Source organism: Camelus ferus, chromosome 6 (genome assembly GCF_009834535.1).
Source record: "Camelus ferus isolate YT-003-E chromosome 6, BCGSAC_Cfer_1.0, whole genome shotgun sequence".
Taxonomy (NCBI): Eukaryota; Metazoa; Chordata; class Mammalia; order Artiodactyla; family Camelidae; genus Camelus; species Camelus ferus.
Genome location: NC_045701.1, coordinates 72486517 through 72511259, shown reverse-complemented (window position 1 = coordinate 72511259; position 24743 = coordinate 72486517). Strand labels below are relative to the sequence as shown.

The 24743-nt window shown below is 36.0% G+C and overlaps 1 protein-coding gene across 1 annotated transcript in view; it reads left to right on the top strand.

Moving 5' to 3' along the window:
- The first annotated feature begins 1824 nt into the window (after window positions 1–1824).
- The window catches only part of SNW1 (SNW domain containing 1), a 30939-nt gene continuing 8020 nt past the window's right edge, over window positions 1825–24743 (top strand). The window contains exons 1-9 of the mRNA XM_006184434.3: window positions 1825–1891; window positions 6228–6381; window positions 9973–10134; window positions 18326–18421; window positions 18517–18623; window positions 19553–19657; window positions 21509–21578; window positions 22322–22387; window positions 23885–24001. Coding sequence (XP_006184496.1) covers window positions 1878–1891; window positions 6228–6381; window positions 9973–10134; window positions 18326–18421; window positions 18517–18623; window positions 19553–19657; window positions 21509–21578; window positions 22322–22387; window positions 23885–24001 — 891 coding nt within the window. The 5' untranslated portion in view covers window positions 1825–1877. The remainder of the gene's footprint in view (window positions 1892–6227; window positions 6382–9972; window positions 10135–18325; window positions 18422–18516; window positions 18624–19552; window positions 19658–21508; window positions 21579–22321; window positions 22388–23884; window positions 24002–24743) is intronic.

The window sequence follows — 24743 nt, the reverse complement described above, 5'->3', positions numbered from 1 at the left end:
GCTCTGAATCACAGCAAGTGTAGAGTAAATGTTGCTATTGCTGAATGAGGCTAAGGAGACCCTTCTAACAGTATGGTAGCAAGAACTCGACTGGTCATTTTTTAAAGTTTATTCTTTTTAATTGTCACACAGTAAAACTGACTTTTTTGGTGTACAGTTCTATGAATTTTAGTACATGTATAGTTGCATGTAATCACCATCACAAACAGGATACAGAACAATTCCATAACCCCAAAAATTTCCTTGTAGGGGTCACATCTTTCCCCTACATCTAACCCCTGGCAACCAGGGATCTGTTCTCTGTCACAGTTTTATCTTTTCAAAAATGTCATAAATGAAATCACATGGTATGTAATCTTTTGAGATTGGTTTCATTCACTCATCATGATGCCTTTGAGATTCATCTAAGTTGTTGCATGGGAAGGGAAGGTATAGCTCAAGTGGTAGAGTGTATGCACGCAGTTCTGAGTTCAATCCCCAGTACTGCCTCTAAAAATAAATTAAATAAATAAATTACCCCCCTCCAAAAAAAAAAAAAAGTTGTTGCATGTATCAATAATTCCTGGAATGGCATATTTTAAAACTCCTTTATCGAGAAATTTAAAACCTAGAGAAGAGTACCAAGAATCAAAGGATGTTGATACTAGAAGGGATCTTTGATATTATCTGGGCCCATTCTGTCTTTTTACAGATGAGGAATCTGAAATCCAGTGAGGGTTGAGGACATGCCCAAAATTATACAGGCACAGGTGAATGGTGAGAGAGATTCAATCTTTCTTGCAGTCACATAAACCATCAAAACCTAGAAAGTGTGATAACTGTTAAGATTAGGGGAAGAACAAGTATCATGGGAGCACAGAAAATAAACATTGTATAAATTCCTTTTCATTGTAAATGGTAATCAACTCACTTTAGTTTAATGCAACAAAGTAATCTATTGATCCTGGTTTGGGGGGGTTCTTCTACTGCTCAAACTACTGTGTTTAATTTGGGAAAATTCAAAGAACTGTATATTTAGGGTGCATATACCTTTCTGTATGTGTGCTGTACTGTTTGTTTCTATATAATGGAAAATGTCAAACATATACAAAAGTAGACAGAATAGTATAATGAACATCCATTTCCCCAATATCCAGCCTCAACAGTGATCAAAACTCATAGCTATTCTCATTTCATCTACAGTATATACCACCCACCCCCATCTCCCCAGTATTTTGAAACAGATTTCATTTATCCAATCACTTCATCAACGACTATGTTTAATCCATAATCTACGTGAAAGACAATCTAGCTAAAACACATACACACGTAATACATATAAGGAGTGTTCTAATGTAATTTACAAAGGATCACACAATACCTCCCCTGGCGAGTGTTTTGGGGGTGGAGTGTGGGAGAAGGGGACAGCGTGTAGAAAGTTTTGAGTATGAATGTTTTCAAAGCGTCCAACAACTCTCCATTCGCCAGCCTCACGATTTCCAAAGCCTTTTATTTAACTCTTCAACCCTTTTATTTAACGTTGCCGCCCCGGAAGGCTTTTGTATTTGGGACGCCCTCAAGGGGAATGAGACTGAGAGAAGAATAAAATAAATGGACTTAAAGGCATCTCAACTTCGATAGTATTTTGCCTAGGGAACACCCTATCATATCATAGTGTAAAAGTGATGCCACTTGCTTTTTCTTAACTGAAGCGCTTATCCTGAAAACGCTGGTTTAGAATAGAACCGAATTGTAGTCTTCTTCAAAGAACTACAAATCCCAGAAGGCCCTTCGGCTAGGGCGCCTGCGCATCGCATGCTCCTGCCTTTCCCCCAACTCTTCTAGGGGAAAGACCCGCCCCGCGGTGCTGTCGCTCGCGCTGGAAGAAGCGGAAGAAGATGGCGCTCACCAGGTGGGTTGTTGATTCGGGTCCTCGATACGGAAGGGTTTGGGAGTACCCACCTTTTTCGTTTCTCTGCCCACACTCTCCGGGCGATAACCTGGCCCGGGCCACAGAGCGACTTAGTCCAAAGCCACGGCTTGGCCCTCCTGCCGGCCGCCGGGGCGACTAGGCCTCACCAAAGCTGGGGTCTTTCCTGAGCGGCTTCCTGGGTTGAGTTCGCTCCCTCACTAGCCCCGAAAGCTGCTTGTGGCGAATGGTTCTCAGGCCTCAGATGCCGAGGAGTCGCACATGTTTTTCGCTTAAGCATCTTGAGGGTGTGGAGAGCGTTCTCTCGGGTCCGCGGCTCGGGTGGGCGCGATGGAGGTGTAGAAGGCAGTGGCTTATTTGTCTGGGCGGAGTGAAGCAGGCGGGAGGCGACTGCCTGTCTTACCGCCGTTTGTCTACCGAAGTCTCTCTCTCGTCTCTGTCCGAAACAAGGATTTTGGGGGAAAACGGGGCCCGGCATTGAACGGAGATTTTAAATCAGCCTTAGTAGTAGCCGCTGTCTACTAATTCGCGCCGCTGCTCCGCACTTTAACTTTGGACCTTAGAATTTCTTCTGTAGATAGAACCAATTAAGATTTTTTGCTGTTCCTGGTTGCCTTGGCAACCGCAAGTAAAGTGATCCCCGCCTTTCAGAAAAAGATGCTTAAGGGGGAGATTCCAAGGAGTTACGTAATTCTTACTAGTCCTCGACCTTGCTGCCCCACCTAAGTAGAAAAACTTCCGTAGGAACGAACGAACGGACGGACGGAACGGGAAAAGTTGAGTGTCAAAGAAGGTTGTAAAGAAAGTAAATCATGTTAAGACATCCGCTTTCGCTTTTAAAACACACTCCTGCATTTTCCTGACTGATGACAGTTATGAATTCTAAAAATATTTGAATTAGAAAATTCTTTTGAGAATTATTTTTGGGTGCCTTATTCTATCCTAGAACTTATGTGTATACAGAAGGAAATCTGACAGTCTTTGGCTGCGGGTAGGATGGGGTACATGGCATACGGATACGAAGCAATAACAATGCTTATTGTGTAGATATAAATATACATCTGTATATGTGTGTGTGTAACTGAATAACTTTGCTGAAACTAACACAACATTGTAAATCCACTATGCTTCAATTTTTAGAAAATGTTTTAAAAGACTTTATTGTGTAGTACTAACCTTAAGTGCAAAAAGAATTAGAATGGGAGAGCTGAATGGACTGGAGAGTTTTCTTTGGTAAATGTTGCAGGCAGCAAACATTTGTTTGAATGCCCTGCAAGTGGGAGGCAGTGTGAAAAAGACCAGTAGAGTTATGAGAAAAGTTTTGTGGGAAAGGTGGAGTTTTAAAAGGACACAAAGGAAGAATACCAGAGACACTGTGGGTATTGTGTGGGTATTTTAATGGCAGATCGCTGTCTTTAAATAGCTTGTCTTGGGGACTACATAGCTTTCTGATTTTGCTGAATTTTAGTTGGTTTGATTTTTAGAGATGGTCTCAAGTTCCCAGGTGAAATGTTATTATCTCTAGGGTCTACCAGGGATTCTTAACCGCAGGGACTTGACATACTGATGTGTTATAGTCTTGGTGTCACAAATGATTGTTACTAACTAAAGATTTAAAGTCATACTGATTTAACTTTTAAACTCAAGCGTATTTAAGGTTATATATCTTATATCGCTTTCATTTAAAAAGCTTAGTAAAGGGGGGAGGATGGACTAAGTTGTCCCCATGGTGACACTGTTGACATTTTAGACTGGATAATTCATTCTTGTATGGGGTTGTCCTGTGCATATTAAGATGTTTAGCAGCATCTTTGGCCTCTACCCACTAGATGCCAGGGGCACCCCTACCCCCTCCAACCTGTTACTTACCAAATTCTAACAACCAAAATGTCTTCAGACATTGTCAAATATCTACACTGTAGATATTTTGCCCCCAGTTGAGAAACACTGAGGTAGACTTCCTGCTGGAATATGCAGCGACTAAGTACCCACCCCCACCGTTGAAGTGTACCTCATTATGGGAATGTCATCCTTTACAAGGAACAACACAGTTAAGACCCTCTGGAAGGCTAAAGTGTGTTCTGACTATAATCCAGGCCAGGTTACCTGTTCACTGAATGTCCAAACTCTGCTTTGGTAGACTGCCTGCCTTTTGATCATTATAGTGCTAGTTCTTCCAACAGGAGGTAAAGAAAAGAAAGGAGAAATGAAACATAAGTAAATATTTTGGCTTCTTTGTTGCTGTCTTTGTATCCCTCCTATGTATTGGGTATACATGGTTTACTGAAAATAGCTGTGGTAGAAGCCCAAAATGTTTGACTCCATTTATCCATCCATTCATTCAGTTAAAAAATACGCATTTGTTGAAAGTCTGCCATGTGCCAGGCTAGTGTTGGTTTTACAGCATGGAATCAGTCAGGCAAACTCCTTATCCTCACAGAGCTTACTTTCTAGGAGAGACAGGCTGTAGGAGTAAACAAATCAATAATGCAATTTCAGGTAGTAAGTACTGGAAATAAAATACAGATAAAGGGATAGAGAGTGACTCAAATGTGAGGTGGAATGCTGTTTTGGACAAGATGGTCAGGTAACAGCTGTAGGGAGGTGTAAGGGACAAGGTGTAGCAAGGTTGAGCAGGGACATGAATGCCAAGAAGTAAGCACTAAAAAATCTGGGGAAGAGTTTTCTAAGTAAGTAAATAGACTGTTTTATGACAGAGGGAAAGCAAATGTAAAGATCATGAGATGGCTTGTTTAAGGAAAGGCAGCAAGGTTGTAGTGACATAAAGATGGTGAGTGCAAAGGGTAGAGTGAATTTATACCTCTTGCCAAAATTTAAGTAGGCCCTACTGTGAGCTAGATAGACCATGCTTGGAGAGTTAGGGATGAAAGAAGCAGAAGGGGTGATTCCTGCCCTCAAGTTGCCCACAGTGTAGTGAGAGAAAGAAAGGTAAATGAATAGATGCTTACAGTACAGTAAGGTAGACATTATAATAGTCATACACAAAGGGTCTTGTGAGAGCATGGGTAGGGGGTAGCTGACCCAAACTGGGGGAATTATGGAACAACTCCAAGTAATCAAATATTTATGGAACATGCATTGAATGGTATCTAGACACTGTACCAAATGGTTCGTGAATGTTCTCATTGAATACTTATAAAAGTACTATGAGGTAGGTAATCTTTTGGTCTATCACTACAGATGAGAAAACTGAAGTTCAGAGAAGTAACTAATCCAGGTTAGCGAGTGGCATATGTAGGATCTAAACTCTGAGCTCTTAGCCATCACATTCCCTGATCTGTCATACTGGTTTAGGTCCCTCTGACATATGCTGTCATAGCACTCTGTACTTTTTCTTATCACTTATTATAGTTTGTAATTATGGATCTGTGTGATTTTTTGGTTGTCTCTCTCCCCTGTAAGACTGTCACCTGTCTTTCTCAGTTTATAGTCTCATTGCCTACCTAGCACAGTGCCTGCACACAAGCAATCAATAAATATTTTTGAGTAAATAAGCTCTACTGCTTATTCAAATATGCTTACTAAGCAAGAATCACAAAGGAATCTTAACTTTTCCATTAAACATATTATTCATCTACTGGAATCCTTTTGTGGTACTTTGGGATATCTCTATAATAACATTTATTATACTTGAAAGTTGTTAAGAATGATTTAGTAGAAGACTGTGTTGATTAAAGAATACCAAATTGCATCTTTAGAATTTCTGCTTTGAATCTTTGACCTCTGAAGTTTCAAATTGCATTGTAAACTAGATAACCTTGAGAAAATGCACTTAGTCAGCTTGTGTTTTCTGTTTTATCCACCTCTTTGTTACATTGAGTGCTGATTCTTGGGGGTTTTTTTCCGTATTGGCGCTAAAATAGTTAAAAATAAGAAACATGCGAGTAAAGTAATTAAAAATAGAGTATAAAAGTAGTAAAGACACTAAGAAAACCATATGTTGGAGAGCTGTCCCCTGGGTAATGGAGAATGTTTACTTACTTTTTACAAGAAAAGAAATGCGGAAGCATAAAAACTCAACAGGTTATCTATTTTTGAACTATCTGTCAATTTTTTATTCTGGGCACCAATTGCCTGCATCCCAGTCAGATGTTTTTACTGTATGTCTCTGGGTACTTTCATTTCTTTCCAGGTATAATAAAATGACTGATATTTAATATTGCCATAAATCGTTGAAAAGTTTGCTCTTCTGCTCAAAGAAAAAAGTATTATATAAGAAAATAATATCTGATGGTGAAATTGTAATAATCAGATGTAAGAGTTTTAAAATTCTGACTTTTATTATCTTTGCTTATAGCTTTTTACCTGCACCTACTCAGCTGTCTCAGGACCAGCTTGAGGCTGAAGAAAAGGCAAGATCCCAGAGATCACGACAGACTTCACTGGTGTCCTCCAGAAGAGAACCTCCCCCATACGGGTACCGGAAAGGCTGGATACCTCGGTTATTAGAGGTAAATAATTGTGCTGAAATTTATTATAGCACCCTTATAAAATTTAAACCCTAGAGCCTCCGCATGTGAATGTCAATGTAATAGAAATTCTGGTTGTGAGCTCTCAAGATATGAACTTTGCTCAGAAGGTTAAGCTCTTTCTTCTTGCTTATTCTCACTGCTTTGTGATCACTGGAGAATTGTACCAATTTATGTCTTATGTCAAACCGTTAAACATGTACAGAAGAAACTAACACACCCTTTATAAATCTGAGAATTATAGTAAATGGAAAATAATGGGAAAGTAAGAGGTAAAAAAATGAAAGAATGATTTCATCTTTGGGTGCCTTTCCCTCCCTCTTCCCTACATGCACAATGCCACATCACCCTGAAGAAACAACTTTCCTCCAGGGAAAACTCCAGCAGCATTTCCTTTTTTGATTTCTTTCCTGTTAGGTGTAGTGGACAGAAAACTGACAAGGAATTTTTAAAAATTAATTAATTAAAATAACTTTCGTATTATAGCTGTGCTACTTACTATTTGTGTGACTGAGCAGATCCTAACCTCTCTTCATCTGTTTTCTTATCTTCAATTTGAGAATATTAACATATGCCTAATATGCAGATTAGATGAACTTTTGGGAAGGTTTAAGAGACAGAATTTGATGGTTGATTTGGAGGCAGTGAGGGAGAAGGAGGAATCTGGAATGATCTTTTTATATCTCTAGTTTGTTCCCAAAGAACAAACTTTTTTGGCAGCACCTATCCTCCTAATTACTCAGGATCTTGTACATCAGTTCAGTGCATATTCCTTTCCTTATTGCCAGGGCAGACTGCCCATGCTCTATCACCTTTTTTATCTAGGGAGAAAAGCAAACATTTGAGACTTTACTGTTTTGCCTCCCCAAGGCCTCTTGCTGTTTCATCAGAGCTTTTTCTTCATCTCCATTCGTCCTGACCCTGCAAAATTTCCTCTCCACTTCCCAAGGGATATACATGCTCTATTAAAAATCTCTGTGCCTATTCATTTTTGTGCCTAGTTATTTTTATTTTATTACTTTGTTATGTTCTATCTTTATTTGGTTGTGATTTTACTTTATAACGTGAAAGGCCATGTCCTTAGCTTTTTTTCATATAGCTCCAAGTGGTGATCATAGTGACCTAAGTATTCATTGGATTGAAACATGTTGCTTAGCACCTACAAGAAGGCAGCTGTATTCTCAGCCTCCCATGTTTGTCATTGCCCGTACCTACTAAACTCTTTGTAGAGCCTAGAAAACCAAACACGCAACTAGATAGATAGATCTCGTCTTCTAACATATTCCCTGGTAGTTTCTTTGTTCATATGTTTTTTGCTCAGCTATCCTCTGATCCTTATTAATTCAATGTGTGAAGGCCAGTCTTACTACAGTTATGAAGGGATTTTTGTTGGTGGTGGTTTTATTTTCACTGACAATGTAATTTATGAGAAAGAGAGCAAAATAAAAGACTATCAGGAATGGGGAAGGGTATAGCTCAGTGGTAAAGCACATACTTAGCATGAATGAGGTCCTGGGTTCAATCCCCAGTACCTCTGTTAAGAAAATAAATAAATAAACCTAACTACCTCCCCCCAGAAAAAATAATAAAAAATAAGTAAATTTATTAAAAATAAAGATCATCAAGGAGGCATCTTATCTGGGGCAAAAAGGTAGTACTTGGCATTATCTAATAGAAGATTAGATCCTCTTTTAGGGAAATACAAATATTCTATGTTTGGCCTCTCTATAGATTGCAGAGAGGGAATGGCACATATCATTTTATGTACAAGAGAAATGTCATCCTTGCATTTTATCATGAGGACATTCAGGTACCATGAGCTTTTAAAATCTTACCTGGCTATTAAAGATTTCATATATCCTGGTAGAGCAGAACAGCTTATTTGAAAATCAAACCAAAATGGCCAGCTAATAGAAATACTGTGAATGCTTCTTGAGCAGAGTGAATGTTCTGTGGAAGAAAGCATTTTGTTCTGGTTTTCAAAGTAACAGCTATGATTTTCTGGCAAGCTTAATGACCACATAATGCCACATCTACAGTCCTGAAGTGCTTATTATAGTTGAAGAACTCTAGCAAATCTGAGCACATGTCAGATTGATGGCTTGGGTATAGGTAGCACCCTTCTTAGAATGCTTTAACTATTTTCTGCCTAATTTATAAGAAAATGTCTCCTTCAGCTTTATTGTTTGTTATTTTAAAATGTCAAACCTTTCTTTAGCAAGCAAGAATTTGTACCTAGAAAATCATATATCCAGGATCTAATGGAATATTTCTTGAAGGAGGAGATCATATAACAGTGGCTATTTTCATAAATTTTTTCATCAAACCCCCTCTAAATGATTGATATTAATATGTTTTTCCTATCATCTCTTAGTAAAATGATTTACCTTTTTTTGAGCTTAAAGAAAGATATTTCAGTTTAGTAGAAAATGCGAAGATTTTTGGAATCAAAAGATCTGGGTTCAAGTCCTGCATATGCAATTCACGAGACCTTAGAAAAATCACTTTTAACTTTACTAAACTTGAATTTTTTCCATATGAGAATATGAGATGTTGAAGAATTAACAGTAATTAAATGAGATGATGTAAGTGTGGATTGTATTTTGTGAATTATAGTGAGTTACTAAGTGAATATATATATTACATTTAACAAAATTATTTAAATTATATTTAATATTCATATGTTAAGTTGATGATATATCTTATTTGGTAATACTGTACTTCACTGACAGACTTTACTTAGCTTGTTCTGCTTTAGAAGTCTTAATTCTCTCTTCTAAATAATTGTATATAATCATCATTAGAAATGTGGTAAACTCATTTCTGGGTCCTTTCTATTTATTTGCTTTTCATGGAGCACTAATACATAGTATCATGTTATTAAAGTCTGGAGAAGAAATATAATTCTTTACATTTCTGTTCTAACTACAGCTTATTGTGTTCTTCATTAAGAAAATTACGTATGCAGAAATGAAAAATCTTTTCTGTATGCTTAACATTTTGCTTAATTTCTTTCTGCCGTGTACATAAAATCCAGATCCTTGCCATGGTCTAAAAGCCGTTTCATAACCTGGTGTTTGCCTACTCATGCAGGCTTACTACCTATGTGTCTGCTCCTCTGCTGTCAGTAAGCTACAGCCCTATTGTACAGTTCATTTCCTAGAACATGACATGCCAAGCTCACTCTTGCTGCAGGGCCTTCACACTTGCTGTTTGATCTGTCTAGAAAGTGCTTCCCTCAGATCCTCCCATGACTGATTTCTCATTATTCAGGCTTTAGCTCACATTACCTCTTCACAAAGGCTATCCCAGCCACACTATCAAAAGCAGCCCCTCTTCCCAGCCCATTTATTGCTTTCAAGGCATTTATTACAAACCAAAAATTATACTTTTTATATCTTTGCCCACTAAAACGTACACTCCACAAGATTAGGGACCTCTGTTCTGTTTACTGCCATATCTCTAGAATCTAGCATAATAATGAGGACTCAATAATTATTTATTAGATGCGTGTATATATCTTGAATCTTAAATTACTACTAAGTTTTCTTTTGATTTCTTTTTAATATATAGGATTTTGGAGATGGAGGTGCTTTTCCAGAGATCCATGTGGCCCAGTATCCCCTGGATATGGGACGAAAGAAAAAAATGTCAAATGCACTGGCCATTCAGGTTGATGCTGAAGGAAAAATTAAGTATGATGCAATTGCTCGACAGGGACAGTCAAAAGACAAGGTAACTCTCTCACTGATTTTTTTTTCCCCATTTATAAATACTTCGTGAGTTTTTTTTTTTTTAATTGTGTGAAAATGATAAATCTCTGGCCATTTAGTTTTTGTTAAAAATAATAGTGAAATATACTTAGGCTAACACAAGATATCACTTCATAAAAATATGAACAATATATTATGACATCATAACAGCAATGACTTTTTCCTTTGAAATTCCCCAAATTGATGATAGCTTATATATACTTAGGGTGTTTATGTATTTGTTTTACATTTTAAAAACAATGCTTTTTTTCTTCCAGTTTTATTGAGATATAATTGACATACACACTGTATATTAAAAACAATTGTTTAATAGTACTAACGTTTTAAAATGCTAGCACATTTTAAAAAATCTACTATACTAGCACCCTAAAAAAATCAAAATTTAGTTTTGTCTGTAGCCTCTTTTATTTCTCTTTCATGTACTTATAAAGTACTTATATAGATACTTAATTATTTTAATAAATCATTTGACTATAATAAACCGCACAAACATCTTTCTCCCTTAAGTGCAAAACTGGCACTTACTAGTTTTAGGATGGCCCTGCTTACAAAGTAATCCAAAGAACAAAAATGAAGTTTATGTAAAATAATCTCATCACAGAGCAGCTATACTCAGAGCCAAAAAACTGTTTTTAAGACCTAGTTTTTTTCTTATAAATATATACTACAAATAGAGGTAAAAGATCTCTTTAAAATCAAAGATACTGGGGAAACTACTTGAGAATCTTCAATTCCTGACCTTTGCTGCTTCTCTCTCTCCCACGCACTTTCATTTTACCCTCTAACACAGCACTAATGATAACCCATTCTTTGCTCCTACATCATGGCTGCTGAGTTTTGGGGGGGGGAAGCAATTACACAGTCATGCAGATTTACATTTCAGGTTTCAACTGGGCACCCCTGGTGTTCCTCCAAGCTTTAACTCCTACTCTTCTCCATCCCCTCTCAGCTTAATAGGTGACTCCCCATCTATTTGCATATAAAGACTATTGGAAGAAATTTGTCATCTTTCTCTATCCTGCACTTGTCTTTTTGTCTTGACTATTCCTTTTGTCTCTGTAACAAATCTCTTCTATCTAAACCTAATCTTGCCAAGTATATTCTAGTGTATCCTGGGTCTCACTCTTGCCTTTTCCTTTGTAACCTTACCTTTTTATTCTTCTTCTTCTCAAGAATGTCTATCATCTCCCCTCTTTTACTGGCTCCTTCCTGTTAGCATTTGAATATACTTGCTTTACTCATCTTTGGAAAGAAAAGTTTTTCCTTGACTACTTTCAAGGCTCCCTCTAGCTACTACTGAATTTCCACCTAATTTTCTTCACTTTGGTTCAGGTTTCTTGCAGTTTTCTGCTCCCTCTACTTCTTCACCTTCCTTTCACTGTTCATTTCACTGTAATACGGCCTCTCCTCAACCAGTCTGCTGAGATAGCTCTCTTGTGAAGGTCTCTAAGACTTCTTTCTCACTGTACATTTTCTTTGACTATTTTATTCCTTTGACTAAAATTGCCAGTCATATGCTGACTCTCCTGAGCTTCAGGCCCTTTTATCTTATTGTCTAAAGGGCAGATCTATCTAGATTTCCCCAAAGTAGTACTCCATCAAATCCAAACCTAAATGCATAATTTTTCACTTAATCTACCTTCTCTATTCTCTAACTCAGTGATTGGCATTGATATCTTCCTAACTGACTGTGCTGAAAAGCCTGGGAGTCCTTCTTTTTCCCCTTATTTTATTGATTTTTTTTTTAAAAATTAAAATTGCACTAATAATTCTTATGGTAAAAGATACCAACTGTATATAAATAAGTATATACAGTTCTGCCTTCTTCTCCCACTTTATTTCCCAGAGGTAATTATTGTTACTGCAATGATAAATATCTTTCCAGACCTTTGCTATGGATTTAGATATTTATGTATATGTATCCCCACTTTATATACACACATACAAACATATCCTTTTATTTTAACATGAATGAGATTTTAATTCTTATAACTCCCATAGACTTGCTTTTGAGGAACTTCTTGCAGCTCCCTTATTATGACACGTTTCTTTCTTTCTTTCTTTGGGAACAGAAGTGCCCTCCTGTCCTGGGAAAAGCCCTCTCGCTATTCTCTTTCTGACTAAATTCTATTGCTTTCAATTCACGACTCACTCTTCACTATTCCAGGATACTCTCCCTCATCTTCCCTGGCTAGATCAGGTGTCTCTCTTCCCTGTTCCCTATGTTTACTGTATCATAGCTGTCATCACCTTTTGTTGTAATTATCCATTCACTAATAACATTCTATATTATTTGACTGTAAGCTCCTTGAGTGCAGAAATTACATCTTTATATTTTCCTCTTTAGGCACTTAACTTAGTGCCTGACAGCTTGACACACAGGCATCCAGATGTGTTTGTTGGAGGAATGATAGCAATTTTTATTGAATAACAGAAAACCACTTCTCCTGAAGCCAGTAAGGAAGCAGAGTCCACTCCTACAAAAGGAAAAATGGGTCCCTATACATGCAGGGCATATACTGGGAATTTACCCTGTGCCACGGAGGCCTTCACTTGCCTTTGTTTGGTGCATCTCTTTCTTTGGAATAATAGCTATTCTTTATTGGTATGTGCTACCTCTTCTCTCTCATTTATTAGGAAAAAGAAATATTTTAGGACAATAATTTAACTTTGGCAGGTTGTGTAATTTTGAATGTAATACAATTTTAGCCATTTTGCATGTATATTGGTGATTATTTTGTATTGAAAGTAGAGTAAAAATGTTAAAACTGAACTATTTGTTTTTAGATTTCAGAATTATGGCCAGATAAGGTCTTCAAAGTATTTTTCCTTATACAGTAAAATCCTTACATGTTTGTCTATAATGCAGCCATTAGAAATGAACCCAAGACTGTGGTTTATAGAGATACCACTGTCAGGTTCATAGTAACCCTAACTCTAATGGGGGAGTCTGTACATGTGTATGGGCAGGGGGTATATAGGAAATATCTCTACCTTCCTTTTAATTTTACTGTGAACCTAAACTGCTTTTAAAAAATAGTAATAAATAAGCACAATGAAGATAAAAAGAAAAAAGAGTAGAGCACTCAACGAAGTGAGAAGAAAGTTACTGAATAGAGTGACTACCTGTAGTATTCTAACATTTTTTATGATGGATGTATTTCCTTGCTGAACTTTATACCTTGGAATATACATTTGAATTCCTTACATAAATTTAATAAATATGTACTTTAATTTTTTAAAAAGTAAATGGATTAATGTATGAAGTTTTTGAATACTAAGTACCCACTATGCATTGGCACTTGGAGGAGCAAGACACTTCTTGATTGTGTGGGGCTGTCTTGAGCGTTGTATTAAGTTTAACATAATGGGCACTATCTATTAAATGCCAGTAGTGCCTCCCCCCATACCCTTGCCATTGTTTTAACTACAGACACCTCACATGTTTTTAAAGGTCGTGGGAGAGGAGTTGGAGTGTTAGCATTTCCCTGTGTTAAAACCACTGATTTTCCTGTTGTAGAAGTGGAAATTGGCTACTTAATGTACAAAATGAGATTTTAAAAATTCATTATCATTCAGGATGCTCACATGTAGGGTCCTTGACATAAGATGAAAATAATGTATCGGATTATTGAATTTGTACTATAGTGCAGTGATTTCTGATTTGTATCAGAGGGATCTGGTATTCTTCAGAAACTAGGGACTTCTCACTGAAATATTAATAGTTAGAGAACAAGAATGGAAAATGCTACCGGTAGGTATAAGAGGTGAACAAGGCAAGGTTCCAAGGGATAATATTCTAGGGCAAGTCTAAGTTCATTGATTTCTCTAAATGTAAATACTGTGAACAAGACTTAATAGTAATACAAAATTGGTAAATCTCAATAGAAATAGATGCTTTTTTTTTCAATTGTGACTTCAGTGATAAATCTTGAAATAAAAATCCTAGTGTTTACATTTTTTCCTTCTGAAATAGTTACATGGGAAATATTACATACATAATATTACCTAAATGAATGCCTTCAACCCCTCCCCCACCAAAAAGAAAACTGAACAACTTAACCCCAAGATAAATTGTATGTTATTACCTTGCTCATATAATTTTACAGACTATCTAAGCCTAAAGATAGTATGTTCTTTCTGCCTCTGAAATGGTAGCTATGTTGACAGGCTTATCCTTTTAGTCAGTCTAGTCCTTTGCCAGTTTTTAGTAATAAAAAATTCTGTTTCACAGATGAGTTAATTGCTTTATCTTGTTCACAAAGCTCATTTGTACTCCTGATACCTTCGAGAGTATATTGTATTTTTCAGATAACCCTCCCCAGCCTCTTTGCCTCCTGAGATATACTGAGTTTCTTCAGCACAGTTGGTTCTCAGGCAATAAAAATTTGGAGTTTTATAGTTAATTACCATGGAGGAATCTTGCTCTTCAGATGTCCTTCACTCAGCTTTGTGAGATGCTAGAATCTTATTGATGCTCATTTAAAGGATTATTAACTTTGGAATACCCAAATAAGAAGCAGCAAATGGCTCTTGTATGCTAAATTAGTATGGAGACTGTATGTTGATCATGTATGACTACCAGGGAGCCATTTCCTTAGAATCTCTTCCTGTAATGACTGCTGTATAAAAGTGGTTAACTCTTTATAGTCTTGGTATTATTTTCTAGAGATTGTTAACACAATTTTTAATTCTTGTAGTATAGATTTTTCCATCCTGAAAAGAAATAAGACTTTTGAAATCAGTTATTAGCTATGTGATCTTAACACACTGAGCCTTGCTTTTCTCACTAGTGTGAGCTTTAGAGTCCCTTTCAAAATGAACACTCTTTTTGAGAGGATGGTGACACTAGTAGCTCCCATATCAATAGACATGTTTCGTGATAAATTATCTACACTTTTTATGTGACCCCTTTTCTCATTCTCAAGAAAAACAAGCTAGAGATTTCTGTCTATACATGATACGGTTTTTTTTTCCAGGAAATCAACAGCTTATATAAAATGTTCTGCAGGACCTAAAATACACTTACTTCTAGCGTAGAATAGAACATATCTAAAAGTTATATGTTTGTTCATTTGTATAACAAATATTGACTGAGTGCCTCCTGTAGACCAGGAGTTATTATAAGCACTGGAGATACTTTAATGACTAAAAGATTCCTCATCAGTAATACAATTATTGTGCACACCTCATAGGGTTGATACAAAAGTTAATACATATAAAGTAATATAAAGCAAATGAACAGTGACACAAAATAAGTGCTTGATAAATGTTAGCTGTTACAATTATTATTGGTATTACTTTAATGGGGAAGACAAACATTTAAAATAGATAAATAATTTCATATTGTGAGAAGTGCTTTGAAGAGAATAAACAGAGTTCTGTGACACTGCATGACTGAGTGGAAAGGGGTTGTTCCTTTAGCGGGGTAGTCAGAGGAAGCCTCACCCTTGCATACATGACCTTTTAACCAAGACTCAGGTTGAGAACCCAATTGAAGAACTGAGAGCAACACTAAAAATGTCCAGAATTGGGGGGAAGCAGTTGTGTTCAAAAACTAAGAGCCTATGTGACGGAAGCACAATGAATGAGGGAGCGAGAGATCCAGGGGGAAATTGATGCTGTAGACAAAAGCAGGTCAAGTCGTATGGTCCATAAATTGTTTCCTGCTTTGTTGTTTGGAGTGAGAAATTAAGAATCGGATGCATTAAAATGAGCAGAAGACCTAAACAAGCAATTCTCCAAGGAAGACATACTACAAATGATCAGTAGACACATGAAAAAATGCTCAATATCACTAATTATCAGAGAAATGCAAATCAAAACTACAATGAGGTATCACCTCACACCAGTCAGAATGGCCATCATTCAAAAGTCCACAAATGACAAATGCTGGAGAGGCTGTGGAGAAAAGGGAACCCTCCTACACTGCTGGTGGGAATGCAGTTTCGTGCAGCCACTGTGGAAAACAGTATGGAGATTCCTCAAAAGACTAGGAATAGACTTACCGTATGACCCAGGAATCCCGCTCCTGGGCTTATATCCAGAAGGAACCCTACTTCAGGATGATACCTGCACCCCAATGTTCATAGCAGCATTATTTACAATAGCTAAGACATGGAAACAGCCTAAATGTCCATCAACAGATGACTGGATAAAGACGATGTGGTATATTTATACAATGGAATGCTACTCAGCCATAAAAACCGACAACGCCATTTGCAGCAACGTGGATGCTCCTGGAGAATGTCATTCTAAGTGAAGTAAGCCAGAAAGAGAAAGAAAAATACCATGTGAGATCGCTCATATGTGGAATCAAAAAACAAACAAACAAACAAACAAAGCATAAATACAGAACACAAATAGACTCATAGACATAGAATACAGACTTGTGGTTGCCAAAGAAGTGGGGAGTGGGAAGAGATAGACTGGGATTTCAAAATTGTAGAATAGATAAACAAGATTATACTGTATGGCACAGGGAAATATATACAAGATCTTATGGTAGCTCACAGAGAAAGGAATGTGACAATGAATATATATATGTTCATGTATAATTGAAAAATTGTGCTCTACGCTGGAATTTGACACAACATTGTGAAATGATTATAAATCAATAAAAAATGTTAAAAAAAATAAAATAGCCAAGAAATGGAAACAACCTCAATGTCCATCAGCAGATGACTAGATAAAGAAGATCTGGTGTATTTATACAATGAAATATTACTCAGCCATAAAAATGAATGAAATAATGCCATTTGCAGCAACGTGGATGGACCTAGAGATGATCATTTTGAGTGAATTAAGTCAGATAGAGAAAGACAAATATTATATGATATCACTCATATATGGAATCTAAAAAAAGTGATACAAGTTCTATTTACAGACCAAAAACAGACTCACAGACATAGAAAACAAACTATCGCTACCAAAGGGAAAAGGACAGGGAGGGATAAATTAAGGGTTGGGGATTAACAGACACATATTACTATATATAAAATAGATAAACAACAAGGACCTACTGTATAGCATAAGGAACTATATTCAATTTCTTATATTAACATGTAATGGAAAAGAATCTGAAAAGAAATACTTATGTGTATATATGTATAACTGAATCACTTTACTGTACACAGGAAACCAACATTGTGAATCAACTACATTTCAATAAAGAAAATTTTTTTTAAGAATTAAAAAAAAAAAGATGCATTGCCTTTCAGCTATTTTAAGGAATATCATGATAGAATGCAATTATTGATACAAGACTTTGACTTACAGTAATAAACATTTTCTTCTGCAGAAAATTTTTTAAGATCTCAAGTGCCCAGGAATTTGGTTTTCTTTCATATTTATAAGTTAATTCTTTCTCTAAATGTGTGTCAAAGAATTCCTGACTCAAGCAGCAAAATCTAGAATGCTGCTTATTTGTTAAATTTCCAATACGTCTATTTTTCTGTAAAATCTGCCTTGTAAGTTTTATGGAAGAATTTAAGAAGTATAGATGGACATAAAAGTCAGTAATCTTCTATTTGGCAGGGGCCTACCAATGAGATAACAGTCCTAAATTTGGATGTGTAGAATAAGGTGTGCATATAGAATTTTTCTTTTTTAATAAAAGAAAGTGTTCAAGACTTTTTGACCATGGCATATGTTCATTTTCTTAGTTTATGAATAGAGTTGCTGCCAGAAAAGACAAACATTTTAAGTAGGGTGAGGTCAATGAAATTTTTTAAGCCCACTGAATTTGGAAATTATTCAGTAACCTGACTTAAATTCCAATGAGCTTGTAATCCAAGATAATGGTGCTATAGGCAATTTATATCATCATTAATTTCAAGTCCTAGTGAGCCTCAAAAATAGGGATCACTGATGCATAAGATTTTGTTGGCACAATTTATTTGGCTACCGACTTGATTAGAAGATCTCAAATAATTTAAATGCATGAGGTCAGAGGAAAATTATTAACTTTTATAGCCAGGGCAGCAATTTGTGTATATATTTTAAGCTTCCTTGATTTTAAAATCTAAAAGACAAAATCTGTGTCCTAAATTTGTAAGTGTGCCGGGAGAACGTTGACTTCTGAAATGATTTAATGAGGTTGCTTCTTTTCATTTTCTGCTTTTCTTAAGCCTGCTTTTGTTTGAACATTTTAGGTCATTTATAGCAAGTACACTGACCTGGTTCCCAAGGAAGTCATGAATGCAGATGACCCAGACCTGCAAAGACCTGATGAAGAAGCCATTAAAGAGGTAACTAGGAATTGATATATATATAATTATTTTCAGTGACGTTTTTACATCTTTGTTAACTTCCAAACCACTCAATGTGATGTTTTTTATTTCAGATAACAGAAAAGACAAGGGTCGCCTTAGAAAAATCTGTGTCACAGAAGGTTGCTGCAGCCATGCCCGTCCGAGCAGCTGATAAACTGGCTCCTGCTCAGTATATCCGGTATAAATCATGCCTGGAAGCTTTAGTTCCATATCGGAATTGATTGGAGTTGGGGGTCCCTGTATTCTTTCACTATGCTTAGTCACAGTTGTATATCAATTTTTTGGATAATGACTTGAAGCCTACTGACTCTGTGCAGACAATTGAAAACAGTATTTTTTAGGATATTGACTTACAAGATATTTGCTATTATGCTGTTTTAAAAACATTTTTTTGTTTATAGAAATTAATGATTACATTGAGTATATGATCCAAACCACAATTATTTAGAGTTCCATTTTAATATAATACATAATATTTATATAATATGAATATGTTGATAATATTATGTGACACAATACTATTATAATTCTATAATAGTATACTATAAATAATATATTAATATCATTTATATACTAATAGCCATCCTTACAATACTTCTAAATTTTGATGGATTTCACTTAACTAAATCTTTATGTGGAAAGATGATTCATATATAGATATTAGGGGAAAATTCAGAGCTGGTAGGGCTGCTACCATTATTCTTTCTGTTTTATAACCTATGATTAGTCAAAAACTGCTAACTGTAAGTTGCCTGCTAAGAATATTATGGGGCATTTATTCCCTCAAATGCAGACTTACAAAATAGGTACTACTTTCTAGATCTCTTATCTGTGAAATGGAACACTGTCATCCATGGTTCAAAATGAACTGGGATGGATTATTTGCAAACTAATACGACTCTAGTTTACACTTTGTTTGTAACTCATAGTTGCTAGTCGTTCTCTTATCTCCATTGCTATCTGCTCTGCCTAAATGTTGTTGCAATTTTCCATTAGTACTTTGTGAAAAAAATTGACAATGTAGTCCAGCCTAGGATTGTAATAGAAGAAAAATGCCTATTGAAAGCTTGAACTCGTTACACCTTTAATTTCATCTCCATTATTCAGATACACACCATCTCAACAAGGAGTGGCTTTCAACTCTGGAGCTAAACAGAGAGTTATTCGGATGGTAGAAATGCAGAAAGATCCAATGGAGCCTCCAAGATTCAAGTAAGTAGGTGGCTTCATGAAAATGAATCACCATTCTTAAAAAAGATGAAAGAAGGAAAATGTCCATAAACACGCAAATGGATAAACAAATGTGGGACATCTGTACATGGAATACTATTGAGCAGTAAAAAGGAATAAACTTTAGTACATGCAGTAACGTGGGTTAATCTCAGAATAATTATGCTGAGTGAAAGAAGCCAGACAAAAACAAGTACATACTGTATCATTCCTTTTGTATAAAATTCTAGAAAATGCAAACTAATCTATAATGACACAGGAAGTAAATCAGTGGTTGCTTGTGGGGAAGTAGGGAGGACAGAGTGGCAATGAGAGGAAGAAGAGAGATAGGCAGATGGACATGCAGAAACTTTTGGAGGTGATGGGTATATTCATGTCTTGATCGTGATGATGGTTTCACAGGTATTTACTTGTGGCAAAAGTTAATCTGGGGAGTATATGGCTCAGTGGTAGAGCACATACTTAGCATGCACAGGGGCCTGGGTTCAAACCAGTAACTTCATTAAAACAAATGAGTAAATCTGATTACTTCCCCTCCAAAAACAAAAAGGAAGAAAGAAAGAAAGGAAGGAAAGAAAGGAAAGGAAGAATAGAAAAGAGAAAGAAGCAGCCACAATAATTTTAGAAATTAATTAAAAAGTTTATCAGATTGTGTACCTTAAATATGAATAGTTAATTGCAAGTTAGTTTTACCTAAATAAAGCTGTTTTTTAAGAAGGAAAAAATAATATTAACTCTGAAATGATAATGATACTGTGGAGGTGAAGTAGGTAGTGATGATGATGACAGAGTTGGCTGTGTTTTAACAGTTGTTGAAGCTGAGTCGTTGTGAAGAGAAAAACAACTTCTGAGGAAAACTTTTTTTTCCTGAGTTGCTGCCTCGTCATTTTACAGTATGATAACCTTACTTACACCTAGAGTCTGGACATTTTAGGACTTGAGTTTAGGATGCCCACCATAAGTTTACACTTTGCCTTTCCCAGGGCATCTTTTAAAATATAATCAGCCCTTTGTATTCACAGGTTCTGCATCTGCAGGTTCAACCAACTGTGGATTGAAAATATTCAAGAAAAAAAAATTCCAGAAAGTCTCCAAAAGCAAAACTTAATTTGCCAACCCCCCTACAATTATTTATATAGCATTTACATTGTATTAGGGATTACAAAAAATCTAGAAATGATTTAAAATATACAGGAGGATGTGTGTAGGTTATATGCAAATACTATGCCATTTTATGTAAGGGACTTGAGTACCCACAAATTTTGGTATCCTTGGGTGTCCTGAAACCAGGCCTCCTTGGAAGCCAAGGGATGACTATAACCACTTAAAGTTAAGCCCTGAAGTAAGTTAGTGTCCTCTGGCCCAGCCACCTTATAAGTAATAGGTGCTTGCTCCCCTGCTCTCTCTCCTGCTCATTTGTGGCCTAGGACTAGGACAAAGAATTGTCTTTGCTCCAGTTCTTTCCCCCCTCTTCACCCCCCCACTTCTGGGATCTGTAAGTAATAATAAATTTTGTGACTCTGCTGCCTTGTTTGGGTGTGTTAAAACTGCGCTTCAATCAAAATGACCAAGTAGGCTTCACTACCCCAAAGTAGTAGCTTGGATGCTGAGGGAGCTACCTGCTGACCCCACGAGGGTGGCTTGTTACACTCATTCAGCAGGTCATAATCTACATATTTGTAATTCAGTACACCAGCTCCAGCTTCTCAACACATTGCTGTATAATAGATGGACATTCATTATACACTCTCTGATTTTGTATCTGTTTGAAGCTTTGCATAATAAAAAATGAAGAGGGGAGATAGATAGTTTGTGCTTTGGTTTATCCTTCAGGATTAATAAGAAAATTCCACGCGGACCACCTTCTCCTCCTGCACCTGTCATGCATTCTCCTAGCCGAAAGGTAATCTTTGCTCTAGACTAAAATCTTTTTTTGTACTCATGATTACTAATTCTATAAATAACTTCCCGTAGAATAAAGTCTAGGTGCCTGTACAGTTACATTTCACCACACTTATTGTTTCTTTAGTTTGTTTTTCAAGATCAAATAGGGACCCACTCGACTATAACGTGTAGTTCCAGAATGCCTATGAGAATGTATGTAAAATGTTAGCTATTAGTTTTATTATTATTAACCCCTGCTTTTAATGGGATGAAAAGTCTGCTATTTGACAAGAAGGATGTTATCATAGCCATAAGAGGTAAGCATCTGGGATCATTAGCTCTGTCTGTGATTGATTGTCCAAGTGGCTTTTTTTAGATTTATTTTATTACCCAACTAATAGAACAGTTTTCATTTGTCCAAGTGGCTTTTTTTAGATTTATTTTATTACCCAACTAATAGAACAGTTTTCATTTGAAAGAAGTCACATCACTTTAAATATGTAAAAATACTAACCAGCATTTATTACTGTCAAAAATAATTTATAGATTATTTTCCATTTTTACATTAAAATTATTGCTAGGTTTCATGATGTGGGAACATAGCATATACAGTGCCACCAAACAAATGGAATCAAGGCCCTTGGCTAAATCCATCTGTATGTCAGTGTTTATTGAGCTGTATTTGAAAAGAAAAATTGCATTCAGGTTTTTAGCTAGACTATAAATTTATAAAAATGTCTCTTCTCAATTTTCTTAACTCAGATGACTGTGAAGGAACAACAAGAGTGGAAGATTCCTCCTTGTATTTCAAACTGGAAAAATGCAAAGGTAATTAACTTGTCATAAAATCAGTCTTTTAGTATTACAGCCTCCTGAAAAACACCCAGGAAGGACCTTCAGCCTGAGTAACTTTAGTTGAGACCTCAGCATTTCATTTAGCTTAAGATTTTTAAGAAGAAACAGCCAACTTATGTGACTTTTCTCTCTCTCTTTTTTAATGTAATAGGAATGTTACTGTGCCAGGCTTATGAATACTAAGTAGATTCTTCTAGTAAATTGTAGTTATCAGAAGCACATAGAGAAGGAATGGGTAGAATAAAGTAGCATATCAGTGAAAGATAGGATTGTTTAGAAAACTCAAATGTATATCTAAAATTCTTCCTAAAAGAAATTAGACCAATTTAAATAATTATATGATAAAATAGCGTGTATGTGTGGATATATTCAGTGCTTTAATTTTTAAACTCTTTGTTTATAGCAATGCATGTGTAAACTATTTAAATCCAGTGTATTTCTACTAATCACTAAAGCTTCCAGGAGTCATGAAGAATCTCTAAGATAATGCAGGATAAATTTCCTGTTCACTATTTCCTCTTTTCTCCCAAATCATATTTCATGACTCTGTTTTGCTCGGTGAAGAAGGCCACTTTATCCCATGGCTTAAATAAGAATTACTCCTTAAAGGAAGTTATATACTCATCCTGAAACATAAAGATTGTTGGGTTGTCTGATCTGGATTGATTAATATGTATGTAACTATGAGATCTCTTGAGCTGACTCTATTGCAATTCCTTGTATTAAGAATAAAGACTGTGGAGTCGAGGTCAGTATTGGAGTCTAGTCAGAAATCTGGAAAAATGAAGCTAAGCCTGAAAGTCACATGAATGTTCAAGCATGTTCCTTCAGTTGTTGAAATAGGATGCAAAATTTCAGAACACAGAATCTTAGTTGTCTAGCATATTTTATTCTTTTTCCTTTTATTGAAACGAACAGGATTTGAAGAATCTAAGTCATTTAAGTAGTACAGTAGATTAAGCTACCTGTAGACACTGATTTTAGTGCTTTCTTTTACCTTTGTATAACTGTTACATTTACTTGATGCACATCTATTTAGCTATTTGATAGTGATTTCCTTTTATTATAATCCACAATTTTAACATGGGAATCTATTTTCCCAGAGCTTAGACTCTGAAATCATACTGCCCAAGTTTAAATCCTAGCTCATCTGTTTATTAACTGTTTGACTTTGGGGACATTACCTAAGCTCTCTTCCTCAGTATCTTTATGTGTGAAATGGACATCATAATGTTACAAGCCTTATAGAATTGTTGTGAAGGTTAATTGAGGCCCTGGATATAAAGTGCTTAAATAATCCTCCACACAAAGAACTGTTAGCTGTTGCTATTGTTGCTTAATTGTGAAGAAAGAGATAAGGAAAAAGAACTTGAACTAAATGTTTGTCAAAATGGACATATTTAAATGTAATTTTAAAGAATCTGTTGTAGCTCTTTTGTGACCAGTGCTTTCTGCCTGCTTTCATGCTAGGGTTATACAATTCCATTGGATAAACGTCTGGCTGCTGATGGAAGAGGACTGCAGACAGTTCACATTAATGAAAATTTTGCAAAACTGGCTGAAGCTCTCTACATTGCTGATCGGAAGGTTGATCTGTTATAATTAAATTGTTTAATGCTCTTGATAATTTGTAAATCCATTCTCAGTTACCTAAGAGACTGTTATTTTAGCTACATTGCCAAGTACCTAGAGACTCTCTCACCTGTGAAATGTGTTCGAGAGAGGTGCTACTTGCAGCTTTGTACCCTGTCTCAGCCTTTGTAGACTCATATAGATAACCCACTACTGGGGCTTCACCATCTCATAGCATTTCCAGAATAATGGTTCACTAGGCTGATCCCATTTTGTGAAGACTGCCAGCTGCTCTTTTTAGGTTTCATACTTTTTCTGTATCTTAAATGTAGATGTCTCCTAAAAGGTCCGTTGCAGGGAAGGGCAAATAAACATTCTGACGAAATGAACGCTACAGAAAATGTCGTTCATAGTATTGGCTGTCCATTAATATTATGGTATTAATGTGTCTTTGAAGTGTGTATAGAACATAGAAGAGTATATCTTCTGTATCACAGTGAGCACCCTTATAAAAATTTTCTCTTGCACATCTAGACCAAGGCTTTATCTTGAGTTGATCTCTGATTTTGAAAATATGACCAGTTCTTACTATGTTATTGATATTGAAATTTGCTTTTTTGGAATCTTGTTTAATTTTTTAGATTGTTTCTGCGAAAGCATTAGTGAAATACTGACTTACAAGATTGATTGGGATCACTATAGTTTCAACTACTAAAACATTTCTCAGAGTGAAAAAGCTAAGTTTGCAGTATCTTAG